At 62.1% G+C, this 24149-nt stretch overlaps 1 protein-coding gene across 5 annotated transcripts in view; it reads right to left on the reverse strand.

Moving 5' to 3' along the window:
* Nucleotides 1-333: 333 nt before the first annotated feature.
* The window catches only part of CCDC85C (coiled-coil domain containing 85C), an 83508-nt gene continuing 59692 nt past the window's right edge, over nucleotides 334-24149 (reverse strand). Inside the window, exons 2-7 of one of the 5 annotated variants that reach the window (XM_060295267.1) lie at nucleotides 20896-20969; nucleotides 14340-14378; nucleotides 10250-10357; nucleotides 5429-5524; nucleotides 4472-4570; nucleotides 334-3560 (exon numbers count right to left, since the gene is read on the reverse strand). In XM_060295267.1, coding sequence (XP_060151250.1) covers nucleotides 3471-3560; nucleotides 4472-4570; nucleotides 5429-5524; nucleotides 10250-10357; nucleotides 14340-14378; nucleotides 20896-20969 — 506 coding nt within the window. In that variant the 3' untranslated portion in view covers nucleotides 334-3470. The remainder of the gene's footprint in view (nucleotides 3561-4471; nucleotides 4571-5428; nucleotides 5525-10249; nucleotides 10358-14339; nucleotides 14379-20895; nucleotides 20970-24149) is intronic. The other 4 variants (XM_060295268.1, XM_030883401.2, XM_060295269.1 and 1 more) reach the window with 4 other exon arrangements.

Raw genomic sequence — 24149 nt, forward strand, 5'->3', positions numbered from 1 at the left:
GCCAAGCAACAGGCAGTGGAGGAACGCTGCCCAGGAGAGGCCTGGCCACCGGCCAGACCCAAGCCCCTCCCTGGGCAGTACCCTCATGGGGCAGCCTCCCACGTCCAGTGCCTGCGTGGGCTTTCTTGGGAGGAAGCAGTTGAATTTCAAGCTGGTTTGGAACTGTCAGTGTCCCTCCAATAGACAGGGTCCTGGGTTAGACCAGGGTTCGGATTTGAAATGCTTTGCATTTCTGGCCTATGACTAGAGGCCATGGAGCAGCAGTCAGCGGCCCCCACCATCCACCCTGAGGGGCCCCATCACCCAAAACAAATGAGCACTGCGTACCCACCAGAGGCTTGCAAGAGCCTTTATTTATCTAGCGCAAAGTATACACTATCACAATCTTCTGTTACTCCTTTTACTAAAATAGTTCAAATCAATGTTTTTACCACACTATCAAAAAGTTCTAATTTTTTTTCTCTCCCCAAATCAAAGTGGTTCAATAGAAGGTAGAAACGGGCACAGGAGTCCAGGGCTCCCAGCTCTGCCCAGAGCTGGGGAGGGGGCGGCCCCAGTACTCGGGCGGTCACATCCGACAGAAGGTAGATAGAGCGCGGCTGCCGGCCTGGGGCCAGGGGCCAGGCGGTCCGCCCATTCCCAGAGAGCAGCACAAGTACTTCCCCCACGTTACGAAAAATATACACCTCTCCCGCTCTGCAGTCATGCATTTCCTTTGTTTCTTAAAAAAAAAAAAGTCAGTAGTATGTATTGTTTCCTCTCAAGTTTTCAAGAAAAAAAAAAAAGGTCACTTTTTTCTCTTTAAACAACACTGATGTGTGGCTAATAACTTTTGGATAAAAATGTGCTCAGTGGATTCCGACTCCAGGATGGGCTTGGCCACCTGGGATGAGGCTGGAAGGGTGACATCCATCACAGTGGGAAAGGAAGCCACAGCACAGGTGTCACACGGGGCTTCGGGCGCTAGAAACAGTGTGTTTATGAAAGGACATCAGGTTCAGCAACACCCCACCACGAGCTCTCAGAGCTGAGGCTCCAGATGGGAGGTTCGCCGGTGTCACCCCCTGCACACTCCCTGCTAGTGGCAGAGCAGGGACTCACCCCGAGCTGGCCCCCGGGACCCTCCTCCCAGCCGTGGGCTCCCGCTGCAGCTGGGCCCCAGGCCGGCGTGGGGCGCGCAGAGGCGCTGCAGGCTTTTCGACAGCTTACGTTAAAAGAGATGCCGTCACAGGTACGATTCTGCCCTCAAAAGCCATTCCCATGCAGTGCTGGCTCCGGGACACAGGCAGGGGCAGGAAGGAGACGTCGGCACCAGCTGGTGCTGCCTCCATGGCAGGCGGGAGGCTGCTTCTGGAGGGAACGCCTGACCCACTCCCCGGACGCCACCGCAGCACTAGGGGACAGGGTCACCTCCCTCTGGCAGGGAAAGGTCCCTTGGAGGCTGTTCTTCCCTGGGTCCGTTTGCAGGAGACCTGCAGTCACCAGGACACCTGGCTTATTGCTTATTTTCAGTGGTGGCCAAGCCAGCCTGACCCAGACGTGACACACGGGTTCTCAGATGTGGCTCCCACCCAAGAGACCCAGACCCCCCTCGAGCTGCTCCACGGTTCTTTGGACTCCAGGACCCGGGAGGGGGCCTCTGCCCTGCAGCTGACTGCCCACCCGGGCAGAAGCCACCCAGAACATGACCGAGGATGTTCACCCAGCTCCAAGTGCACACCCCTAATGACAGGGAACTCACCACATGACCTAGGGACCAGCTCCTTCCAGAGAGCCCATAGCTTCCTGTAACACCCAGGGCAAGAGGGCCGTGCCCGACGCCGTCACCGGCACCCGTTCAGCACTCCTCGGGCACAGTGAGGGCCGCGGGCCTTTCCCCTGAGTGTCGACCCAAGGGTGCCGATGGCAGACAGGCGGTGGGGACGGCTCAGCGTCCCCGCTGGGGAGAGGGACGGGGCAGCCTCATCCGTCCCCTCACCTGGTCCCCGTCCCTCGCGTGAGCCTCGGATGAGGCCTGTCCGGTGCCAAGCCAGCCTCTCGGGCTCTTCGCTCGCCCGCGCACAGAGCTCTAATGACCACTGGAGTCCAGCGATGGGGGAGGAACTGCAGACAGCGGGTGGACGGGGGCTGGTTACAACAGCAGCCTGTCCCCGCCCCCCAGGCTCTGGGATCTCGTCTGTGATACGCCACTGATCACTTACGCCCTCGGGGCCTCACTGCCCTCGCACACAAACTTTAAAATTTACATGTCTCGCTTTACAGTTTATACACGATCCTTTTACACTGAAGGTCTTACTTGATCCCCAGAGCCCTGCAAGGAGGACCTTAGGCTGCCCACTCTGCAGGGGAGGACTCTGAGGCTCAGGAAGGGAGGTGACCGTCCACCGAGAGGAGGCAGCAAGGCAGCGGAACTCAGCTGGGGCCTCCGCCCCTCCCAGCCCACCCACCAGCCGCCTCTCCAGCAGGAGGACCCCGTTGGCTCGCGCGCTGTGAGTGAGGATACAGGCTGACTAGAGCTGATGGCCTCGAACCTCTGAGCCCTCCTTTCCCGACCAGGGGCCCAGAGAGGCTGAGTGACTTGCTGAGGGTCACACAGGAAAATGAAAACCAGAGCCAAGCAGGGCTCCTCCCAAGGAGGGCAGAACTCCTTCACCTACGGCCACACGACTCCGTCCACAGTGATCCAAGAGGGGTCCAAGCTCCGGGGGCAACCGTTCCTGAGCAGAGGCCTGGCCACGGCCCGGTGCCACCCATGCAGAGAGAGAGGCCCAGCCCAGAGACTCCACACAGCCCATGATGCGAAGCACAGAAATGGAGGTGCCTCGGGCCCTGGGCAGGAGGGACCCAAAAGGATAGGGCACAGCCTAGGACAGGGTGAGGGGACACTGCAGAGTGTGTGGCTAGGGGTAGGGGCGTGAACTCTAAAAACAAGCAGAGCCGGCAGCGGGGAGGCTGGGCCCTGGGGCCAGAGGAAGGGCCGCGGGTGAGTTTCCTCATCCACGACTCTGGGGACCCACTGCTTATGGAGCCAGTGTTCAGGCCACAGCAGGCGGGTCAGAAGTGGTGCCCCGTGCATCAGTCCAGCTGCCAGCGGCCTCTGTCCAGCACAGGTGGCAGCCGGGGATGGAGGTCTTGATGAGGTGCCCCTCCACCAAGGCTGGGCACAGCCCGGCACGGTTCCTGGGCCGGACATCTCTGAGCAGCCTCAGCCTCTCGCCAATGGAGCCCAGAGCCCAGGCCCCTGAGCAGGAACGAGGTTGTCCAGGCCGCTCTGCTGCGGGGAATAGTCTTCCCGGTTTGCTGGTGTGTGAGAGGTGGGAAATGGAGTCGCACCCCCCGCAGCCAGGCCACAGCAGGCAGCGTCCTATGTACAATTCACCACGGAAAAAGAAGACAGTGGCTCGGCGCGAGGGCCTGCCCACGTCTGGGGACCCCAGGCAGGGCCAGTCCACGTCCACAGGGGAACGGCCCTACAAAGGTCCTTTGAACTGGTTTCCAGACAGGTGCTGCCGGATGGAGGGCTTGGAGCTGGCGGCATCTCCCAGTTTTCTCCAGACCACCTGTGGGGAGGGGCGAGCTGTGAGTGGAGGGCCCATCCCAAGCCTGCCCAGGGGCCTGTGCGCACAGACTGCCCCATCGCTCTTCAGAATCACCTGCGTCCCGAGAGCCATGGGGCCAGGAGGGGACACGGAGGCCGCGTGAGGCCCAGAGACCCTCAGAGTACGTCTTTGCACGTCCACCCTTCACAACCACACCTCCCACCCCGAGCAGGTCACATCTGGGGGCAGACTTGGCCTCGCGGCTGTCCAGTGGGGCCTACAGACCCAGGAGGTGGCAGAGGAGGGGGATTCGGGGCACCTCATCCCAAGCGAGGCCCAGGTGCACCCCGTGATCCACCTTCCCTGCTGGCTCCCTCACGAGTCCAAGGAGACCATGCGTATTGGCCAGGCGGGTCGGGGGATGACGCTCTGCCTCCCCAAAGACCCAGAGAAGCCCAGCTTCCAAAAGCCAAGGCAGCTAGCTCCAGGGTGGGGCGTCCTGCAGAATGGAGCGTTCCACCTGCACCCCCGTGAACAGCACCTGTGCGCTGGCAGCCAGCAGGGGCACCAGCATGCTGGGAGGCTGGGAGCCAGACAGGCATCAGGGGACAGGGGCCAAGGGTCAGGATAAATGGGGCGAGCAAGACCAGAGATCAGGGACCCTGTTCTTGGGGAGGGAAGGGGGGAAGGAAAGAAGGAGGGGAAAGGAGAGAGAGGGAGGGGAGGAAAAGGAAAGGGGGAGGGGAGGGGAAGGGAAGAGGGAAGGGAGGCGGGAGGGGGGAGGAAGTCAAGTGGACAAAGAGAGGCCAGGGCTCCCGAAGCCCCAGCACCCGCTCCCAGCCCCCCAGGTCACCGGCCCCTCCTGGGGGAGTAATGGCCACACAGGGCCCACCCCCCCAGGTCACCCCCGGCCCGGGCCCCAGGAGGCTCACGTTGCACATCTCTCGGACGATGGCCTTCTCCTTCTCACTCAGGTCCTCCTCACAGCTGTCCTGGAGCTGCCGGTCCAGGTTCTCATGTACCTCTAGGACCTGCAGGGGACAGGGCCCAGGGTCAGGGGCGGAAGCCACCAGGCAGGCCTCAGGCAGGTCGCCCTGAGCCGCGGCTGCGAACGGGAGCCGTGGGGTCCCGGGACGGAGGGGTGGTGTGCAGGGAACAGGGGCATGGAGAGGCCTAAGGGCCAGGTGGTCCTTCCCCGCTTCGCGTCCTCTCCCCGCGGTACAGCGACACCGGGGACGCTACACGAGGGAAGCAGCACCCCGTGTCAGCATCGGGGGCAGAGCTGAAGACAGGTCACGCGGGAGCAGGGAGGACAGGTGGGGTGGGGACCACTGTCACACGGGGGGACTCACTCCGCCCCCGGGCCCCCACTTGGGCCTCAGGGCGGCCCGGCTCATGCACGTCAGGGGTGTGTCCCGGTCACCGCCCGCACAGGCGCGAGTGTGCCGTGTCTGTGCAGCCGTGCCAGGCCTCACACCCGGGGGACCGTGCACTGCGTCCGCGGCGCGCATACACGTGAAGGGATGGGGATGCCATGGTGGGAGATGCACCGCAGGGCGCACCCGGAGGCCCTGAGCAGGGCACAGGAGGAGAGTGGGCCTGGGAGGCCTGAGCCTCACCCCACAACCCCCATCCCCGACCCTGGGGAGTGCCAGCCCTCCCCCCACCTCCCCCAGGCCTCAGCTTCCCTGGCCGCTACCCAGCACCCCGCGGAATCCCCACACCACGGTGCTCCAGGCAGCCACGGCCACCCAGAGGCCAAAGTCCCTGCCCTGCCGCTCAGCTGCCCCCAGGCTCAGAGAGGGCAAACGTGGGGTCCAAGGTCACAGGCTCCTGAAGTGCAGCAGGATCTGGGGGCCCCCGAGGGAGCGGCAGGGCCTGGCCCTCACCTTCATCGCGTGTACGACAGCCTCGGGCTTCTGTCCCACAGAGCTGTAGCCGCCCGAGGGCGACGGGGACAGCTCGGGAACCGTGCAGGCCGGGCCCTGTGGGAAGGAAGTGCGTCTCAGCTCGCCCTGGCTGGCTCCCAGGTGGCAGCCACAGGTGCGCCAGCAGCTGGGAGAGGGCACTGCGTCTGCGTGGCCAGGGCCCAGGCGGGAGGAAATGGGGGTGGAGGTGACGGGGGAGAGGAGGCTGGGCGTGAGGCCGGGGGGCAGCATCGGGACTCCCCACACACATCCCGCAGGCTCCTCTAAACAGCCCACAGGGAAGGTCTGCTGTCTGTTTTGCCGGTCACCTGGGAAGGTGCGAAGGACCTGGGCTCCAGCCCCAGGCGGCCTGCCTCCTAAGGTCTCTCTCCCTCCCCGGCCTCCACCCCCCAGGGCATTCCTGGGGCTTCCAGCCCTGACCCTCCCAGTTCTGTCCGGCCACCCAGGAACAGTGCCACCTCCTTCTGCCAACACCCTAACTGGCAACCATGTGCCCACCACCCACATCAGCCTGAGGGGCCGGGAGGCAAGCCGGGAGAGGAAGGGACCCACTCCCTGGCCCTCTGCCCGCCCGTGTCGGAAGCCGAGTGTCTGTCTGCCCGGCTTCTCCCCGGCTGGCCAGGTGTCCATGGGGCGGAAGGCAGGGCTTTTGGCTGGGGCTGCAGCGGGGACCCCGGCCCCAGAGCAAGGTCAAGAAGGGATCGGGGCCGCACAGAAGGAGCCCACACACAAGGAGGCCGATGCAACCGCGGGGCGGCAGGAGCCGGGAGGTCAGGAGACGCTGGGAGGGGACCTGAGGGGAACCGGCGGATGCTGGAAGGCAGAGATTAAACACCAAGAACACCCCAGGGAGTGCGTGAAGGGGAGACCCTGGCGTCTGGGCAGCCTTCCTGTCTCTGAGTCTTGGTTTCCTTCTCCGTCGGTGGCCCCCGATGACCCCTCCAGAGACCAGGCCAACTCAGTGAGCTCAGCTCATGAGGCCATCGCCCTGGGACCCTGCCCAGCCAGGCCACGCTGTGCGGGGACCCTCGGGGCCTGGAATCTTCCACCACGAGCAGCCACCCTCTGCCTTCTCCCCACCGGCCCGCGTGGCCCGGACCTGATCCCAGGGCCTCGCAGGCTCGCCCTGCTCTTGGCTCCAGGCAGAGGCCAGACCCCACAGCCTTGATGTCCGGCAGAGCTGGGCTTGGGCAGGGTTCTCCAGGCAGGCCCGACCCACTCTGCACCTCGGTTTCCTTGTCTGCACGACAGCTAGAGTCCCTGTGTCCCAGGCTGTATGGAGAGCCTGGGATGCTGTTTCCCTAACTCTGGCCCAGGCTGCCCGGTCTCTGGATCCCGGCCGGGTGTGTCATGCGGGGGAAACCAAAGCGGCTTCTGGGAGACAGGTGCCGGGTGGGTCACACACACATAGGTGCGCACCCTGAGGCAGAAGGCTGCCCTCCCCACTAAAGGCCAGCAGGGGGCGACCACACACAACTACAGCCCAGGAAGGCGCCTGGCCCTGGCTGGGCTCCTCTGGCCTCAGGTCCTGTCTGCGCCTGGGGCTCCCTGACCGCCCGCACTGTAAGGGGGCCGATTCTGAAGCAAAGACTAGGAGTGGCCACGATAGGCCGTGCAATCCAACCGCTTCCTGGGCCACCCCACCAAACAGACGGCAGGTGCTAATGAGAGCGTAGCCGCGGCTTCCTGCGACTGAAGCCACCACCGGACAGCGGTCAGGACCGCGACCTTTAGAGCATTTCCCAAACCCAGCTCACCCCTGCAGGCCTGCCATGGCAGGAGGACCACAGCCTGGAAAGCCCGGTGATGCCTGCCCCCGACCTCCTAAGAGCCCACTCGGAGCAGAGCAGCCCACGGAGTGCCGCTTGCCACCCTCTGCGCAGACGCTGTCTTTCTATGCTCCCACTTTACAGATGAGTAAGGGGAGGCTGCACGACTTGCCAAGGCCACAGAGCTAGTAAACCAGGGGGCCGAGCCTCCCCCCCCGGGTCTGTGGGACTCCAGCGCTGGAGCCAAAAGCGGGGAGGTGCTCCCAAGAGCACTGAACACAGGCGTCCACACACGTGCCCGTGCAGGGGTGTTCAGAGCAGCACGAGTCACAACAGGCAGAAAATGGAAACAAACCAATGCACAGCAACTGATGAACGACACACAAGATGTGGGGCACCCACACAGCTGTTGCACATTAAACTCTGTCCAAATTTACGTGGACAATAAAATTTGACAATAAAAAGCAATGAAGGTCTGACACAGGCTACGATGTGGATGAATCTTAGAAACGCGGTGCTAAGTGAAAGAAGCCAGTCACAAAGAATGGCATGTTTTATGATTCCGGTTTATACGAAATATCCAGAAAAGGCACATGCGGAGAGGCCGCAAGTAGATCAGCGGTTGCCAAGGGGCTGGGGGCGGGGGCTGCGGGGAGGGGCTGCTAAGGAGCGCGGGGTTTCTTTCCAGGGTGATGAAGATGTTCTGCTGCGATGACTGCACAAATCTGTGAAGATTCTAAAATCCACTGAAATGGACACTTAAATATAGTCAACTGACCAAAAAAAAGTAGGGAAACCAGTTTCCCCGAGGGAGCTGTCAAAGCCTCCTCCTCTCAGACCCTGATGGGTACAACCTCCGTTGCTCGCTCCACTGACAGGCAGTGGGTGGGAGAAGTGGGTAGGGATGGGGTCGGGGAGGGTGGGGACATCCAGCTGGGCAGGGAGGAGGTGTCCCCACCCCACAGGGTCACCTGCTTCACCCCGGGATTCTCTGACATGTGGACATGCAGGTAGCCTTACAGAAAATGTGCCCACACGTAGCTGTGGAAGAGACGAGGCCCCCGGCAGCATCAGAGCACAGGGGGTCCCCCCACACAAACCTCCTCTCCCTGTGGACCCACAGGCCCTCCAGGGCCCAGCAAGGGCTCAGCGCCCTATAAACGTCCCAAGGGGCCTGGCCTCTGAACTCCCACCTCAGCTCCGGCCCCTCTACTGCCTCCTCAGCAGCCTCTGTGGCTGCCCCTCCCACAAGACACCATCACCCTCTCCATCTGCCCCAACAGCCTGCCCGCGGCCTCGTGCTGCACGCCGGCACCCGGCCTCCAAGCCCAGCTTGGCCTGGTGCTGGCACGCACTAGCCATGCGACCCTGGCAAACCGTCCCATCCCACCCCACCCCACCCCAGTGGGCCTCAGCTTCCTTCCCTCCAAAGGGGGTGACAGCCCATGGCACGCAGGCAGCCTAAAGACAGCACAGGGAGCCCCTCCTAAGGCCTCCTCCAGGAAGCCTTCCGGAAGACTCATGCCCTCCGCTAGCACTGTCAAGGCCTCAGGGGCTCAGCCTCGGGGAGTGAGCTCCCTCTGCTCCCATCTGCACGTCCTAGGAGCCAGCCAGGCTTGCACAGCACTTTACAGTTTGCAGCTCACCAAGAAGTCTTCAGTGCCCTGTCCCGTGAGCTGTTAGGATTCCCACAGTCAATCAGAATGAACAGAGGGCAGAGGGTATGAAGGGCTGGGGGAGCCGCTCCTGTGGGGGCAATGCAATGCTGGGCTTTGAGAGCCCTTCATCATGGAGCCTCATTCAGCCACGGGGCTCCTGGATAAATATTTGGATTATCTGTCATCAGCAGGCTTTGCTGCCTGCACAGCGTCAGCAGCTACATTCCTGGAGAAGGTGCGAGGGCCTCAGAAGAGAAACAGCAGAGCGCTCGGCCAGCAGCCAGCGGCAGCATCGGCCTGCTCCTGCCAGCGCAGAGGCCCAGGGAGGAACCCCGGGGCTGCCCTTGCTGGCTGGGATGGAAGGGAGACAGCCGGGCTGGGACCCTGGGGGAGAGTCCAGGCCCACCTTGCAAGGGACCTCAGGCCAGCTCGGTTTCTCATCTGTTCCGTGGGGACTTCTCACCAAGTCCCTGCCTTGCTGCAGGGCTTCTGTGTGTGGAGAGCGCCCAGCACGGCCCTGCACGTAGCAGATGCTCAATAAACATCTACAGAGCTCATGCGAACGCGTGCTTCTTGGGAGGTAGTTTTTGCACATTCACAGATTTGTACAGTCATCCAACAGAACGTTTTCATCACCTCCTCCCGCCTCCTGCCAGCCCCTGGCAACCACTAATGTACTTTCTGCTTCTGTAGATCTGCGTATTCTGAATACAAGAATACATCCCTCGGTCACAGAGGGATGACGGGCACATTCACCCACAGGGAGCAGTCCTGAGCCGGGCATGCACATCCCAGGGAGCTGGCCGCACGCTGCCCTCCCTGTCCCACCCAGGGCAGGTCAGAGCCCAGGCGAGAAGCCAGGATCACCTTGGAGGCGCCCTGATGATAACGGAAGCCCACGGTCATAAACTTGAGCTCCTCTCCCACCTCCGTTATAAAGTCTGGGGTAGTCGCCCTCACGTACACACAGGGCAGCCACTCCCTGCTGTGTCCAAGGAGTGACAGAGGCGGACGAGTTGCACAGACAGACAGCGGCTGGGCCGCGTGGCCTCTGCCCCAGCCTGCACTGCCGGCAACGGTATCCCAAGTTGGGCCCCCACCTCTCACCACCACGCCGGGCCCTTACAAGGTTCTAAGGGTCGAGGGTGGAGGGTCAAGGGTCGGGAGCCCAGGCGCCGTCCAAGCCTTGCCCTGGAAGCAGCTCGGGCAGAAGCTGAGGATCCCAATCCCAGCTCAGCCGTGGACCATCCTCGTGCCCTGGGCAGGTCACCAGGCGGTCTGAGCCTCACCCCTCCACTTCCGGAGGTGGGCGGTCCACATGGGAACAGTGGGGCTCTTGGGAGAGGGACACTTACATTCTGCAGGGCATCCTGGTAGGAGGGCGGCAGGCTGGAGAGCTGGGACTCCGAGTGGTACGGGGAGAAGCCTTTCCGCAGTGTCCGGAACTCTGCGGAGCCTGCCTGCTGCGTGAGAGAGAAGGGGAGAGGGGTTAGAGGTGAGGGGCGAGGGGCTGGGCTGAGGGGGCCGAGGATGCTCCCGTCAGGTCCTCGGACCGCTGGACGAGACACCCCTGCCCGGTCCAGGCAGGGCTCCCTCCGTGGGTTCCCTCCGCTCTGTTCCTCACACCTGCCTGGAGGCCCGGCCTGTGCACCCTCCCTCCGCCCCCACCCCAATTTGATCTCACTGCCACTTTCATCAGTAGCCGTTGACGTCCATCTCTCTGTTCAAGTGTCAGAGCCACGAGGCCAGGGGCTTCGTTTCGCTCCCTGCTGTGTATTTTATAAACGTTTCTTGCATGGCTGAATAGACAGGTGAGTGAATGGGAGCGTGGCTCGCCCCGCCCCGCCCCCCTCGTTCCTCTGCTCCAGCACCCTGCACTGGTCCCCGAATGGCCTGGGGAACGGCCTCTGCAGCCCCTGGGGTCCACGTCCTCGGGGAAGTCCTCCCGCCTCCACGGGGCTGGGGCTGCCCAAGGTGTGAGCCTGCAGAGCGCTCTGACACGCTGCCCGTGAGCCTCCACCGTCAGAAAGCAGCTCGTAAGTGTGAGCCCTGGGCCTCACCCTCTGTATCCACAGGTGCCAGCGCAGCCGGGCTCATTACTAATGAATGCCCAGGGCACGCTTAGAAGGAGGGGGGAAGCGGGAATGAATGAATTACTGAATGAATGAGTGAGTGAATGAATGAACAAGCACCTATGTGGCCTTAGGTGGTTCCCCTCGGGGCAAAGCAGAGCCGCGCAGAAGCTGGGGCTGGACCCAGAGGCGGGGGGACCCAGGGGTCACGCTCAATCCAGCGGAGGCCCCCTGGTCCCGCTGAGCAGAAACCTTGGCTTCTGGACCCTCTGCATCACTACAGCCCTGGGGTGGTGCTTCTGACCCCAACACCCTCTTCTACTTCAAAGGAACTGCAGAAACACTTCTGGGCAGATAAAATGCAGCGGAACGTCCCATAAATCAGCAGCAGCCGTTGAGTTGCCCAAACAAACCCTAGGAGGGGAAGAGGCCAGGGCTGGGGGAGCAAGACAGGGCGGCAGCCACTCCTGGGGGCCCCTCCTCCTCTCCAGCACTCCCCTGCTCTGCCCGGGGGGCCCCGCACACACCCATCTCCCCCCCCGCCGCCGCTGGACCCAGGCCCCCATTTCTCACGGGGCCTCCAGCCTCAACAACTCCCTGGGTTCTGCCTTCCCGCCCCCATCAGACCCAGGTCAGACGCCCCAGGTCTCAAGGGCTTGGGCACACACAGCAGTGCCCTGTAAGTATCTGTAGAACAGGAGCGGAGGCGGCCCGGAGGAACAGGAGAAAGGCAGTCACTCCCCTCATTACCCCACTCCCATCCCATCCCCACCCCAGGCTCCCGCCGGCCTGAGGAGAGCCGAGACCAGCCGCCTAGCTAAGAACTGTTCCCGTGGCCTAGGGAGCACCGGCGTGTGGCCAAGGTCACCAAGGGACACAGAGGGGAGAGAAGTGGGGTCCCCTGAGTTGCAGCAGGGTCTTACAGGGGGATCTCGGTCACAGTCCTCTATCTTAAAATTGGACTGTCACCCAAGGCATACTGACCCTCCCTGGCCCAGCCAGGGGTCTATCTGAGCCGAGCCTCTGCCACCGGGCGCCAACAGGAAAGAGACACCGCCCCTCACCCAGCACTCATTCACCCTCCCATGGGGATCCGCCCCCCCAGCTCCATTTATAGGCAAAAATCCCAAAGCCAATTATTTTCCTGGCCAGATCTCTGTGACAGTTACAAAATCTTCTCCAGTGGAAAGCGTGTTCTCAACTCAACATGCTGAACGTCCACCCCTGGGGCCGCAGGCCACACACACACTGGCATGGATTTGACCACAGGGCCAGGCATTGGAGCCACTGCTCTCTCCCGTCGGCCCCTGGGACCAGGACGGCGGGTGCTGCCCTGTCCTTACCCGCACCCTGTCTAGATTCTGCTCTGGGCTGAGTCTCCCCTCCTCCACAGCGTCTCTGATCCCGGACCAAAGGGGTTCAGAAGCAGCCCACGTGCTGCTACTGAAAACACAGGTCTGTGTGTCTCCTCCCTCCCGGCAGATAATTCCCTGGGGAGGAGGTGTGTGTGCAAGAGGGTGGGGAGTTTTTACTTAGCAGCACGCAATTCCTACCCCTGCCTCCGGCGATGTCCATAACTATTTGCGAGCCCACAGCACTTTATGAGCAAAAAGCCACAAAGCTGGCGGGGAGAATGCTGGGGCAACGCAGCTAATGACGCATCGACATGAAGCAACACGACTGCACTTAAACCCAAATTAAAACTCCTGCCTCTTGCCTCTTGGTGCCCTGGAAGATGAAATCCCTAGGGTTTCACCACTGAGGTGGAGCGAAGCTGAAGGGGCCTTCTGGGGCGGCGGGGCGGGCAGGACACGGGGCGCACCACTGCTCCCCAGGAGAGGACTGCCCTGCCCCCCAGGCCCCCTGACGGGGTCCCTCGGGACACAGGGAAGCGGATCTGACACACAGAGCAGGAGCTGGAACAGGGTTGCCCGGATCCTTAAAAGGGAAGGAAACGATCCAGCGCTGCAGCTACGGCAACGGCCGCTTCCACCCCGCCCTGTCCCCCACGAGAAAGCAGCACAAGAGTTCTGGACCGGGAGGGAGAGACCCAGGAGGCTGCAGAGCCTCCCATCCCACTGTTAAGGGCACCCGGGGCCTCTGTCCAGGGCCATCACTGCAACGCTATCCAGCTCAGAGCGGGTCGCGGCGGGTAGTGTGAAGTCAGGCTACCCCAGCCTCTCCGGGCCTCTGTGGGGCTGCAAGGAGGCTCCCAGCCACAGAAGCACCTAGTCATCGCCTGCCCAGCGACTCCTGCTTGCAAAGCCGGGGGATCCCTTGAGGCCACCTGCAGAGCCTCCTGGGGAGCACCGTCAAAGGAGGTGCTGAACAGAAACGGGCCAAGGGCAGAACTCAGAGAAAACAAGGCTAGGCGCCCACCTCCCCGCCCCTCCACTCAGGGCTCCTCCCTGGGGGGCCGCTTTCTGGGCTCGCTCAGAGGCAGCTACTCGCCCTGCCTTCCTGGTCCCAAAGGGCTCTCAGCCCCTCGGGTGGGCCGCAGGCTACAACAGGACGTGGTCCTACCGGGTGCACCCAGGCAGGGAGGCAGCGCCTGACAGGTGAAGCGGGGCCTGCCACTGCGGAGATGGAAGGTGAGCACCGACACGGGGGCGCCCGGGCGTCCCCACCTGGCAATCTGCCCTCAGGTGACTGCTCAGATCCCCAGACGCAGGGCCCATGGGCCGATGTGTATGCAGTGACCAGGGGCAGGACCCCATCAGTGGGAGCCAGTCCTCAGCCTGCCAGCCTTCGTGGTACAGGGAGGTGTCGGTGTCTCTATCATGGGGACAGGTGACAAGTGACACCAGCCCCGCTTTCCGAAACCCTAACACAGGGCAGTGACACCTACCTCCCAGGGGTGGCAAGGCTGTAGCGCTCGGAGAGGGTGGGAGCCCAGCACTGGGCGCTGGTGGGTTCTTCCTACCTCCAGGCATCCCTGGAGACCTCGCTCGAGGACCTGGGCCAGCTGGGAGCCACCACTAACTCCTGTGGCCTCGGCAAGCCCTCGCCCTACCAGGCGCTGCAGGTTCTCCTGCAAAGTGCAGATCTCGACCTGCCCCTGACCTCACAAGCTGGGCAGATCCGGTGAGAGGTGGGTAAGCAGGGGCCCGGGTGCAGCATCACAAGAGGCCACTGTCTCATAACTCTTCTGCTGTTACTTTGTAAAACTGGGCAGTAACACCAGCTCAGAGAGAGGGCGGATCCCACAATGAATCTAAAGGCAGGACCAGGGCACCCTGGGTGGTGGTCAGCTCCCAGGAAGAGATGGGAGGGCGCTGCGGGGGGCACCCAGAGCAGACAGGGCATCACACAGCACTGCAAGCAGCCCCCACCCCACACAGCACTGCAAACAAGCCCTGCCGGGCAGCTCTACCTGAAGCCAGCTTCTCGGGCGGCCATAGGGGCGGGGCAGCTGGAAGGGAAGAGAGCAAGTGTCACCCAGCGATGCCAACCACGACCCTCACCTCTGCCCTCCCTCCCCTGGACGCCCATTAGCCCAAAGCCGCCAGGACCTCGGCTGGGCTGCAGCAGGGAGGCCAAGGGCCGAGGTCGGGGTCCCCAAGGCGCCTCACAGGAGCCCCGTGTTTTTAGAAACTCCAGATTGCACAAGGACTGACAGCGTGCCTACCACACGCCAAGAACTGGGGCCCCAACCCCTTCACAGCCCTCCTCGAGGCTCACACTGGAACACAGCTGCCCTTCTGAGAGGCACCCCGAGATCCCAGCCAGCTGGGCAAGGCCAGATATCTGCCCGTCCTCAGGGCGAATGTGGCCCGCAAGGTCTCTCACGAGAACGTACAGGTCCTACCAACCAGATTTACCTGCTTTTTTCCGCCTTTAATTTTACGAGAACTCATTAGCAGGCCGTGAATCAAAGGGGCTGCGGCGTGGCCGGGGATCCAGCGGGTTCTTCCGGTTATTGCTCAGATGAGGCAGCGTGTCGTCCACGTGCGGTTAACACGTGGCTGATGTCTCACCCGCAGCTGGCACTGCCCCCTACCCCCATGCGACTTCAGGTCCTAAACCATTTTTCAAACCCGGATGTGTGTACTGCCCAGAACCACGTGGCCTGTAACTGATGGGTACCGCGCTGACCGGGTCCCAACCGCAATGACCGTCATCCCCTCACGGGTCCCCTGGTGGGACCATTACTTGCTCCGATGAGGTGAGTGAGGGGCGGGCCATGTAACCTCTGTGGAGGCAGGTGGGGGACTCTGGAGGGCACAGGTGTTGCAAAATCCAAATCCCATCGCAACTGAGTGGACCTGAGCAACTCGCCCACTCCCAGGTCTCTGTTTGCCTGCATGTCAATTGGGGTCCAGTAGGACACTCAGCTGCTGGACGGCCCACAGGTGAGGTCACAGTGGCTGACCCCCGACCCTTATCGCCAGCCAGCCCCGGCCCTCAGTGCTTTCCGTGATTTGCCCTTCAATCCTGGAGCAGACACCGTTAGTGTCCCCGTTTTACAGCTGGGAAACCTGAGGCACAGAGAGGCTAACCCACTGGCCCAATGCCACCCAGCTGGTAAGTGGCACTTTGGGGGTTGGAACCAGGCCCTCTGGCTCTGGGGTTAGCCTCTTACCATGCTGAGCACCTGGTGTCTGGCTCACGGTGGACCCTGGTTAAGCCTCGGGCGTAAGGGACAGAGGTAGAATTCCTTGTCTCTCTTCCTGCCCACGTTGCTAGACTGACCATCTGCTTGGAGGATGGAAAGAGGGGGTTTCCTCCCTGGCTGAGGAAGAGGCTGGACTGGTTCTAAGGTTCTGCTAATGAAGCAGATGAAGCCCTCCGGAGACCACATCTCTCATGACAGAAGGGGCGGGGACATGACAGCCAACCCCGGAACACCAAACAGGCGAAGCAGGGACAGCCCAGAGCCCGTCAACGAAGCAGCACGGCACAGAAGATGCCAGCGAGCAGAACTGCCACCACAGACACACCATGAGGCCAGCATCTCTGCAGGGCTTGGGCAAGGGGACCAACCAACCAAAACAGCCCTCCCTGGGGAGGCGGGAAACAGTACTGAGGTGTCAGCAATGGGCTCAGATAGTAGCAGACTGTTCCTCAGTCCCAAGGCCTGGATGGTTCAAAACGCAGACAAAAGGCAAGAAGGAGCAGTCCACCAGGGACCAAGCCCGGCTGAATGGGCGTGGGCTTCCAGACCTTGAAAAATCCCAGGCTCCCAAGACCAGGAAAAGGAGAGAAGGGCAAGCACTGCCTGGGCGCCCCCAGGTTCCAGTCAGTGCTGTAGCAGGCATCACCATCGCCCCTGTCTTATAGGTGAGGAAACCAGGCACCGGGACATAAGGTATCTTACCTAAAGCCACACAGCCGGTGAGTGGTGGAGCAGGGATTATCTGAACCCAGACTCCTCTGGGGCTCAAACCCACTTTCTTATACCGTCAGGCCAACAGCATCATTGCTACAGGTTGAACTGTGTCCCAATCAAATTCATATGCTGACCTGTTGACCCCATGCTCCCCAGAACTGTGAGACAATACATTCAATACATTTCAGTTGCTTAAGCCCCTTCTCCACGCACCCCGCTCCGACAAAGTGCATGGTTCTTTGTTACGGCAGCTCTAGCAAACTAATACAATCACCTGTCCCAGGAAATCCTCCTCCACCCAGGCCTCAGTTTCCCCATCCATGCTTGGTGTAAATCCTGGGGTCACTTCCAACCTGAGTGTACAGTGACCCTGTGTGGCATGGCAGGATGGGAAGAGTGGGCACCGGGGCCAGGCGAAGGGGGGCCGGCTGGGACCCGTCACAGCCACGGGCCTGGACCACTGCCTCCTCTCCCCCAGACGGCCGCCCGCTCCTGCCCGACCTGCTTCTTGCTCTTTTGTGAAGCTGGCTTCTGGGCACACGCGGAGCCTTCATTGATCAGCCCAGCAGGGAAGTGAATGGAGGGAACCACAGAGCGTAGGCCCCCGCGTCAATCAGAGCCGCCTCCAGCCCAGCCCGGCTAGGCACAGAATCCACGGGAAAAATCCTATCACATACTGGGCTCCAGATGAATCACTGCAGAGGAAGCAGCTGTGTTGATGAAATTTTAAAGCCGACATGAGAAAGAAAATATGAACTGCAATACAGTAATTTAGCCTGTGAACACTCTGGCACATTTTTAATTAAAGCTGTTTTGGAGTTAAATAGAGGCCGTGGAGGGAGAGGGTGGGCAGTGGGGAACAGGAATCCACAGCGGCTCTCTGCCCTCCCACCCAAACCCCAAAGCCACGTCACCCGAAGATAGTTAAAAGAATAACATTGCTCTCCCCTGCTTTTCGCCAAAGGCAGATTTTCCACTTTGCACAGAGCTGGAGGTTTCTGTGCAATTTGATTTCACTGAAAAGATATAGGTGCCAGAATCATGAAATCTCACAAGCTAGAGCCCATGAGATCGTGGCCAGAATCCCACCCATGGCAGCAATCTCCTTCTTCAATATTCCCAAACACGGTCATCCATCACCCCCATCCATCCATCCATCCATCCACACTTGATTACCTCCACAGATGGTACACTCACTACCTTATGAAGCCACTCTCCCTGGGTTAAGCAGACCTTCCTTATTCTGGGCAAGAACCAGCCTCCCCTCCCAGCCTGGGAGACCAGGCAGGTGCAGCCTGGGTTCCCCAAGATGCATCCACCAAGTCCAGTTGGGCATTGAGACACAGATGTGACCACTGAGACCCAGCAGCCCAGTCCTTGAGTACCTAACAGTCCAGCAGGGGTCAGGGCCAGGCTTCACAAGGAGGATCCCAATATCCCAGCAGCAAGAGAGGCAGCCTATGGGGCTGAGAGCCCAGAGCAAGTGCCGGGCCACCTGGGGGTGGCTGGGGAAGGCTACTGGCAGGAGGCCAGGAGGAAGGAGGCTAAGAAAACCCCATCTTCCCTGGACCAGTACTCATCAAAATAAGACCAGTACTCTACTTGTGGGCTGAGCCCTGCCCACGGAGTTCTCCCCACCTCCACTGTCCTCCACAGCCCTCCCGTATACATGAGCCTGCTGGCCAGGACAAGGAGGCAGCACAAGAGTGCCCCCTGTGGGTAGGCCTCTGCCTGGACACCACTGTACACCCACCCCACCGCCCCGCCGGCCATGCACACAGCAGGTGATCAGTTACACATGGAGTGAGTGAGTGAGTGCCCATTTTACAGGTAAGCAAACAGAGGCCAGGGGAGAGGAAGTGGCTCAAGGGTCCTCATAAAGCTGATGCCACCTGAGCCACCCTAGGAGCCCAGAGGCAGGCAAGGTGTCAACTGCTACCAGGAAGCCCTGAGCAGGCCAGAAGCGGCCCTCCTCTCACTGTTTCTCACATCCCCTGCGTGGCTCAGAACAGCAACGCCCTCCTCCAGGGCACCCACCCACCCTCAAGGCCAAGCCCTGGCGGCAGCGGGTGGCAGGGGCAACAGGAGTCCCGCCCATGACCCTGGAGATGCCCTGCCCGCACCCTGGCCCCCGGGTGCTTTTGCATCCTGTAGCTTGAGGGTCAGCCCTCGGCTGAAGCAAGGGGACCAGGGCAGGTGGGTACGCAGTGCACTGGAGGGCCAAGGCCCCAGCACCACACGGCTGTCCCCTTCTCGGGATGCTGGGTATGGCCCTGACCCCGCTCACTGGGAGACCCTGGGCAAGACCGCCACTCGCCAGCAGAGTCCTCGTGAGGAAGAGACGAGGATAGGACCCAGGGGCCCCACCCCCATGACACACACAAGCACCCACGGCTATCACCGGAGCAGCTCAGCCTCACAGGGCTTCATCTGGGGAGAAAGAAAAGTCTACTCAGGAAACAAGAAACTTGGAACACTGGCACACTGGATGGTCTCGGCGTTCCCAGCACTTCTCCTGTACCAGCGAGGAGCTGGGCCAAAGCATGTTCTTGTCCCTAAAGCCCCATCTGCCTGAAGCCAGCAAGCCTGGGCCCGGGCGAGAGGTCGCGCCCCATTCTGATGGCTGTGTGTTTCCGGAGAGCCTGGCGTGGGTACAGGTCGGGGACAGAAGCCCACTACTGCTGCCTCCAGGACAAGGACAATGTCCCCAGTCTGACCCCTGGGAGCAGGTCAGAGCAGGCTTGGTGGGGAGGGACCAGGCAGAGAAACCCCCTGCCCAGGTGGCGGCCCGCACCCCTGATGCTGCAGACACAGGGCCCCGTCAACCTCCACCTCTGCCCTTGTGGGCACGGGGCAAGGGGACACAGCTATGGGGGGCTCCCTTATGAGACCAGGGGGCTCCCAGAGGCAGGAGGAGGAGGAAGGACTGCCACTCTGCAGCCTGTCCTTGTCCTTGGAAACAGGACCACAAGCCATGCCCTGCCTGGACCGCAGAACAGCATTGCAAATGGCATGCCAAATCTGGGGTCCAAGCTCTCAACCTGCTTCTCCCCAGAAACAGTGACACAAAGAACAGCTGGACTGGGGCAGACTCACAAGGCTGGTGACCCGCTGGTCGGAGGCTTCCACTGCCAGAGCGAGGTCCTGGCCTTCACCCTGCTGTACATGGCTGAAGTGAGTGACTCGCTTCCCTACTCGCTGGATGGGAACCAGCCCCAGAGCAAAGGCCCCCAAGTCCTGAGGCTGCCCCCATCGCCCCTGCCTACAGCGCCTGCAGCCCGCCCCACACACCCTCCTTAGCCCACATGGAGTGTTCAGGTCTAAGGAGCCCTAGCCCACCGCCAGGCGAGGCCCCAGCCCCTCCCTGCCCTTGCCAGCCCCGAGGAGCCAGCATATCTTGTAGCCAGGCCCTTCCAGCACCTTAACAAGTGACACATTTTGTTTGAAAACAAGCCTTGCGATTCAGTGCCTGGCTATGCGCCTGACACAATGCGGTGGCCATGGGATGTGGGGGAGCAAAGACCCAAATGTGAACCACATACTCTGCAGGGTCCTGCCGAGCTAGGGGGAATTTCCAGCAGCCCCTGCGAGGGCGAGAGGTGGGATGGCAGCTGTCGGGCTGCACTTGGGGCTGTGAGCATCCCAGCCGCCGCCCAGTGGGCAGAGAGGGTGTCTGAGCAGGGCAGTGGCGCCAAGCCCACTGGTCGCCTAGCAACGAGGCCAGGCAGCTGAGCCCTCCCTGGGGCTGGTTCCCAGAGAAACGCTCTGGGCATCCCGGCCGGCCACTTATGGGCCAGCAGATGTGGCAGGGGAGAGGGATACTGAGATGAAGTCAGGGATGAGTACAAGGGAGAAAGAGGCTGGAGGGTCAGCCGAGCCAGCTGGCCCCAGACACCCCGACCAACCGGGCTGATCACAGCCCCCCATCACCACCCTGCCAACAGCAGGAAAGGCCCCTCGTCCTGGCAGCCACGCCCCCTCCACGCTCCAGCCGCACTCGTCAAGGGCACAGACGCCTACCCCCCACCTCTCATCCTGCACCACCTCCTCCCCGCACTGACCCCATCACCCATCTCTAACCCGCCGTCCCTGTGCTGGGGACAGGCCAGGGGCAGGCCAGGGACAAGGCCTGGCCTCACCTGTCTGTGGACTCAGGCCAGGCAGGAGGGAGGAGGGCAGACCCCAGCCCAGAGAGAAACTGGCACAGCAGGGGCAGGGAAGTTTCCATGGGGGTCTGAGCGGGGACGGGCCAGCCCGCCTCTTGGGCCTTGATGCGCCCATCCAGAGGGCAAAGCAGTCCATTGCTTCAGCACTTGCGTGTGTGTTCTGTACCATCTCTGGGACGGGCCCAGCGCCAGCCCCCAAGGGGCTCGCAGACCACAGTGGGGACAAGACAGGGAAAGGCTGTGATGGAGGGAAGGCAGGTGGCCGTCCTCGGCCAGGTGTCCCAGGAGGTGACTCCGGGCAGGAGTCGGGGGCAGGTGGAAGGTTAGGGGTGGGAGGGGGGAAGGGAACCCCAGGCGTGCTGGGGCGAGAGTGGTGGGTGGGCAGCAGGGCCTGCGCTGGCCCTCAGGGTGGGGTTGGCCCACAGCCAGCCTACCTGTGCCAGGAGCTTGTCACCCTCCAGCAGCTTCACCTTGGTCTCCAGCTGCCTGATGTAGGTGGACGAGGGATCTGTAACGACACAAAGGGGGCATGTCACCCGTCGGCAAACTGTATCCAACAGGAGGGCCCACCCTCCCCTGGGCCCCCTCCGGTGGGCCTCTGAGCCCAGGTTTCCCTGACCTGCAGAAAGTGGGTGATGGGTTCCCTCACCAGCTCGTCCTGAGCTGATTCCTTCAACTTCCACAATGCTTCAGGTCCAAAAAGAGTTCTCACAAATGCTCCCCTGATGGGACCCTCACCCAGGGGCAGCCCACCCCAAGGCCCAGGGTCCAGGGAGGCCCTCCCCTGCTCAGGGGGGAAACTGAGGCCCCAAGCATGCCAAGTCAGCATCAGGGCTTCCTCCACTCCATCCTGCCTGACGCACAGAACTTCTACAAGCGATCTGTTCGGGGGGCTGCATAACACAGATAACCCACCACCCCTCCTGCAGTCAGAGGCCAGGGAGACACCTCCAGCCACACGCCCCCAGTTCCTGAGCGCGGAGGGGGTGAAATCCACCTTCCCTCACCACACTGACCCCGCTGCACAATCACATCAGAAGTGGGAGAGGGACTGCCCCGCTGGCGTGGCGGTTAAGAATCCTCCTGCCAATGCAGGGGACACGGGTTCGAGCCCTGGTCCGGGAAGATCCCACATGCCGCAGAGCCACTAAGCTCGTGTGCCACAACTACTGAGCCTGCCCTCTAGAGCCCGCGAGCCACAACTACTGAGCCTGAGTGCCACAACTACTGAAGCCCACGCACCTAGAGCCTGTGCTCTGCAACAAGAGAAGCCTCTGCTCGCCGCAACTAGAGAAAGCCCACGCACAGCAACGAAGACCTGACGCAGCCAAAATATAAGCTAAGTAATTAATTAATTTCTAAAAACCACCTTAAAGCATCCTGTCTCTATTAAAAAAAAAAAGAAGCGAGAGAAATTCCGCCACCCTGGCTACCCACGGCCCTGGTCCTACCTCCCCATTGGGCTGGAAATCAGCTCAGAGGAGAAAACTAGTGACTAACTCACTCCAGGCCAGGACAAGGGAGCCTGCCTGGGTGGAGGCCAAGGGTGACATGGGGCAGAGAGGGCAAGGGGAGGGAGGCAGAACACGGGACAGGGAAGGTTAACACAGGGTAGGGTAGGCAAGGGGACGGAAGAGTCACAGCAGGTGCCCGTGCCGAGGGAGGAAAGGTGGGTCTGAGCACCTCTGTGACAGCATAGGGTACCTCCCCCAGGAGGTCTGCTGCCACCTGCTAAGGGACGGCTATGCTCCTCTCACCCGCATGAGCGCCCGGCCAGAGGCCACACAGCCCAGACGCCAGCCTGGGCCCTGCCCACCCCTGGGCCAGTCGCTGTTCCTGCTGTACCCACCGGCCCCGATCCCCAGCAGGACTCAGGGTCTTCCCGGACCACACCAGCGGCCCTTCATCTCAGAAGGCACCAGACCTTCGACCAAAGCCAGCTCCCTAATGCCCCACACCACTGTCCCCCCGCGGGGGCTTTTAACCTTCCCAGGTGGGCAAAGGGGGCTGAGGTGCAGGCAAAGGACAAGCTGGACCGTCATGAATCCACGCCAGCACAGTCAGCATGACCGCGGGCGAACCCTGGGCCCTTAGGTGTGTGACGCGGACGCCGTGCCCCTCCCCAACAGGGCCTGCCGGCAGAGGAGGGGTCCGCGGGCGCCCTGTGAGGATGGGGCGGCGAGTGGCCCCCTCCCCAGGGCCCCAAGCCCCCTGCGCTGGAGGCTGGCCCAGGCTTCACGAGCTTCCGCCCATCAGCAGCGCCGAGCTGCCGCCTCTGACGCGCCCCCAGTTACAGGAGGTGCCCGTGTGCCCCTTGACCTGCCTGCTGTGGGTCACCGTGTTCCCCAAGCATACCCTCAGGAGCCTTGTCTCCCCAGCCCTGGACCAGGCCCAGGAGCCCTCAGCCCCGCCCTGGGCAGGAATGGGGGGCGGCCCACCCCGCCCCAATTACATAACCAACTCCTCCCCCCTGCTCCCTGCCAGTCACCTCTCAGGAATGCGGAGCCTCCTAGAGAGGAAGAGGGTCACTGGCCAGGCCACTCCCCCTCGCTCCCAGGGAGACCCTGGTGACACAGGGCAGCTCTGCAAGGAGCCCCGCTGTGTGACCTGCGAGAGGCGCCATGGCTTCTTAATACACACGCGGGGCAGTGGCGGGGCAGGGTGGGGGGACCGGACCCCTGTGCCCAGGGCCCGGGCAGGGGACCCTCAGCAGTCACTACAGTTCACGCCCCATGCTGGCCCCCGGCCTCGGTTTACCCGTCAATCAGCCCAAACTGACCAGCAGTTCCCACATCGTGTCCGCACCCGCCCTCACAAACAGGCCTGATGGGAAGGGCCTCAGTGTTCCAGGGGTGCTGGGCCCTGTGAGCAGGGGGACGGAGATGGGGTGCAGCCTGGCCTCCCCAATCCTCTGTGTCCTCCACCTGCTGCCGGCAGGAGGGTTCCCTGGAACACCACCCGGGAAACAGCGGATTAGACCCTCCCAGCTCCCTCAACCTTACACGTTAAAACAACCACTGACCCCTATGTGGTCCCCCTCTGGGTGGGGTCGGCGGGGGAGGGAAGGTCCCCCCCATTCACCCCCGTGTGACGCACGGCAGCCCCTGCACCTGGCGCCTCCTTGAAGGCTCACAGGGGCCAAAAGACATCGTCCCCGTTTTCCAGACGAGGAGGCCACAAGGAATAGTGTCCCTACTTGCTGGCAGGTGAGCAGGGGGGCCCAGGGCCCAGACTTCCAGACCCTCTCCCCACCACCCAGGCCCACCCCCATAGGTCAGTGCTCAGGATCCCAAGTGTCCCGCCACTCTGAGAGGAGCTGACAGCACCGTGCCATTTTGAGAAGCCGGCAGAGGTCCCTAATGAGACGTGGCTCTTGGTCAAGCGTCTCCCCTGGACGCCCCACTACTGCCCAACCCTCGGGCACGGCCGCAAGCCAGCCCCCTTGCGCACCGCAGCCCCACCAGGGATGTGCTGCCAGGCACAGCCCTGAAGCCAGAAGGACCAGCCACCTGTGTGTGACCAGCGACCTGAGTCAGGTCACTAACTCTCACGCTGCCCTATACGGTCGCAGAGCCACCCTGAAGGCGGGCACACCGCCCGCCCATGGTCTCCTGGCTATGGGGGCGATTTTGTGTCCCTCTGCCATTCCGATGCACTGAGCCAGGAGCTCCCAGCCCTTCCCTTCTCT

This window comes from Globicephala melas, chromosome 2 (assembly GCF_963455315.2).
Source record: "Globicephala melas chromosome 2, mGloMel1.2, whole genome shotgun sequence".
NCBI classification, from domain to species: Eukaryota; Metazoa; Chordata; class Mammalia; order Artiodactyla; family Delphinidae; genus Globicephala; species Globicephala melas.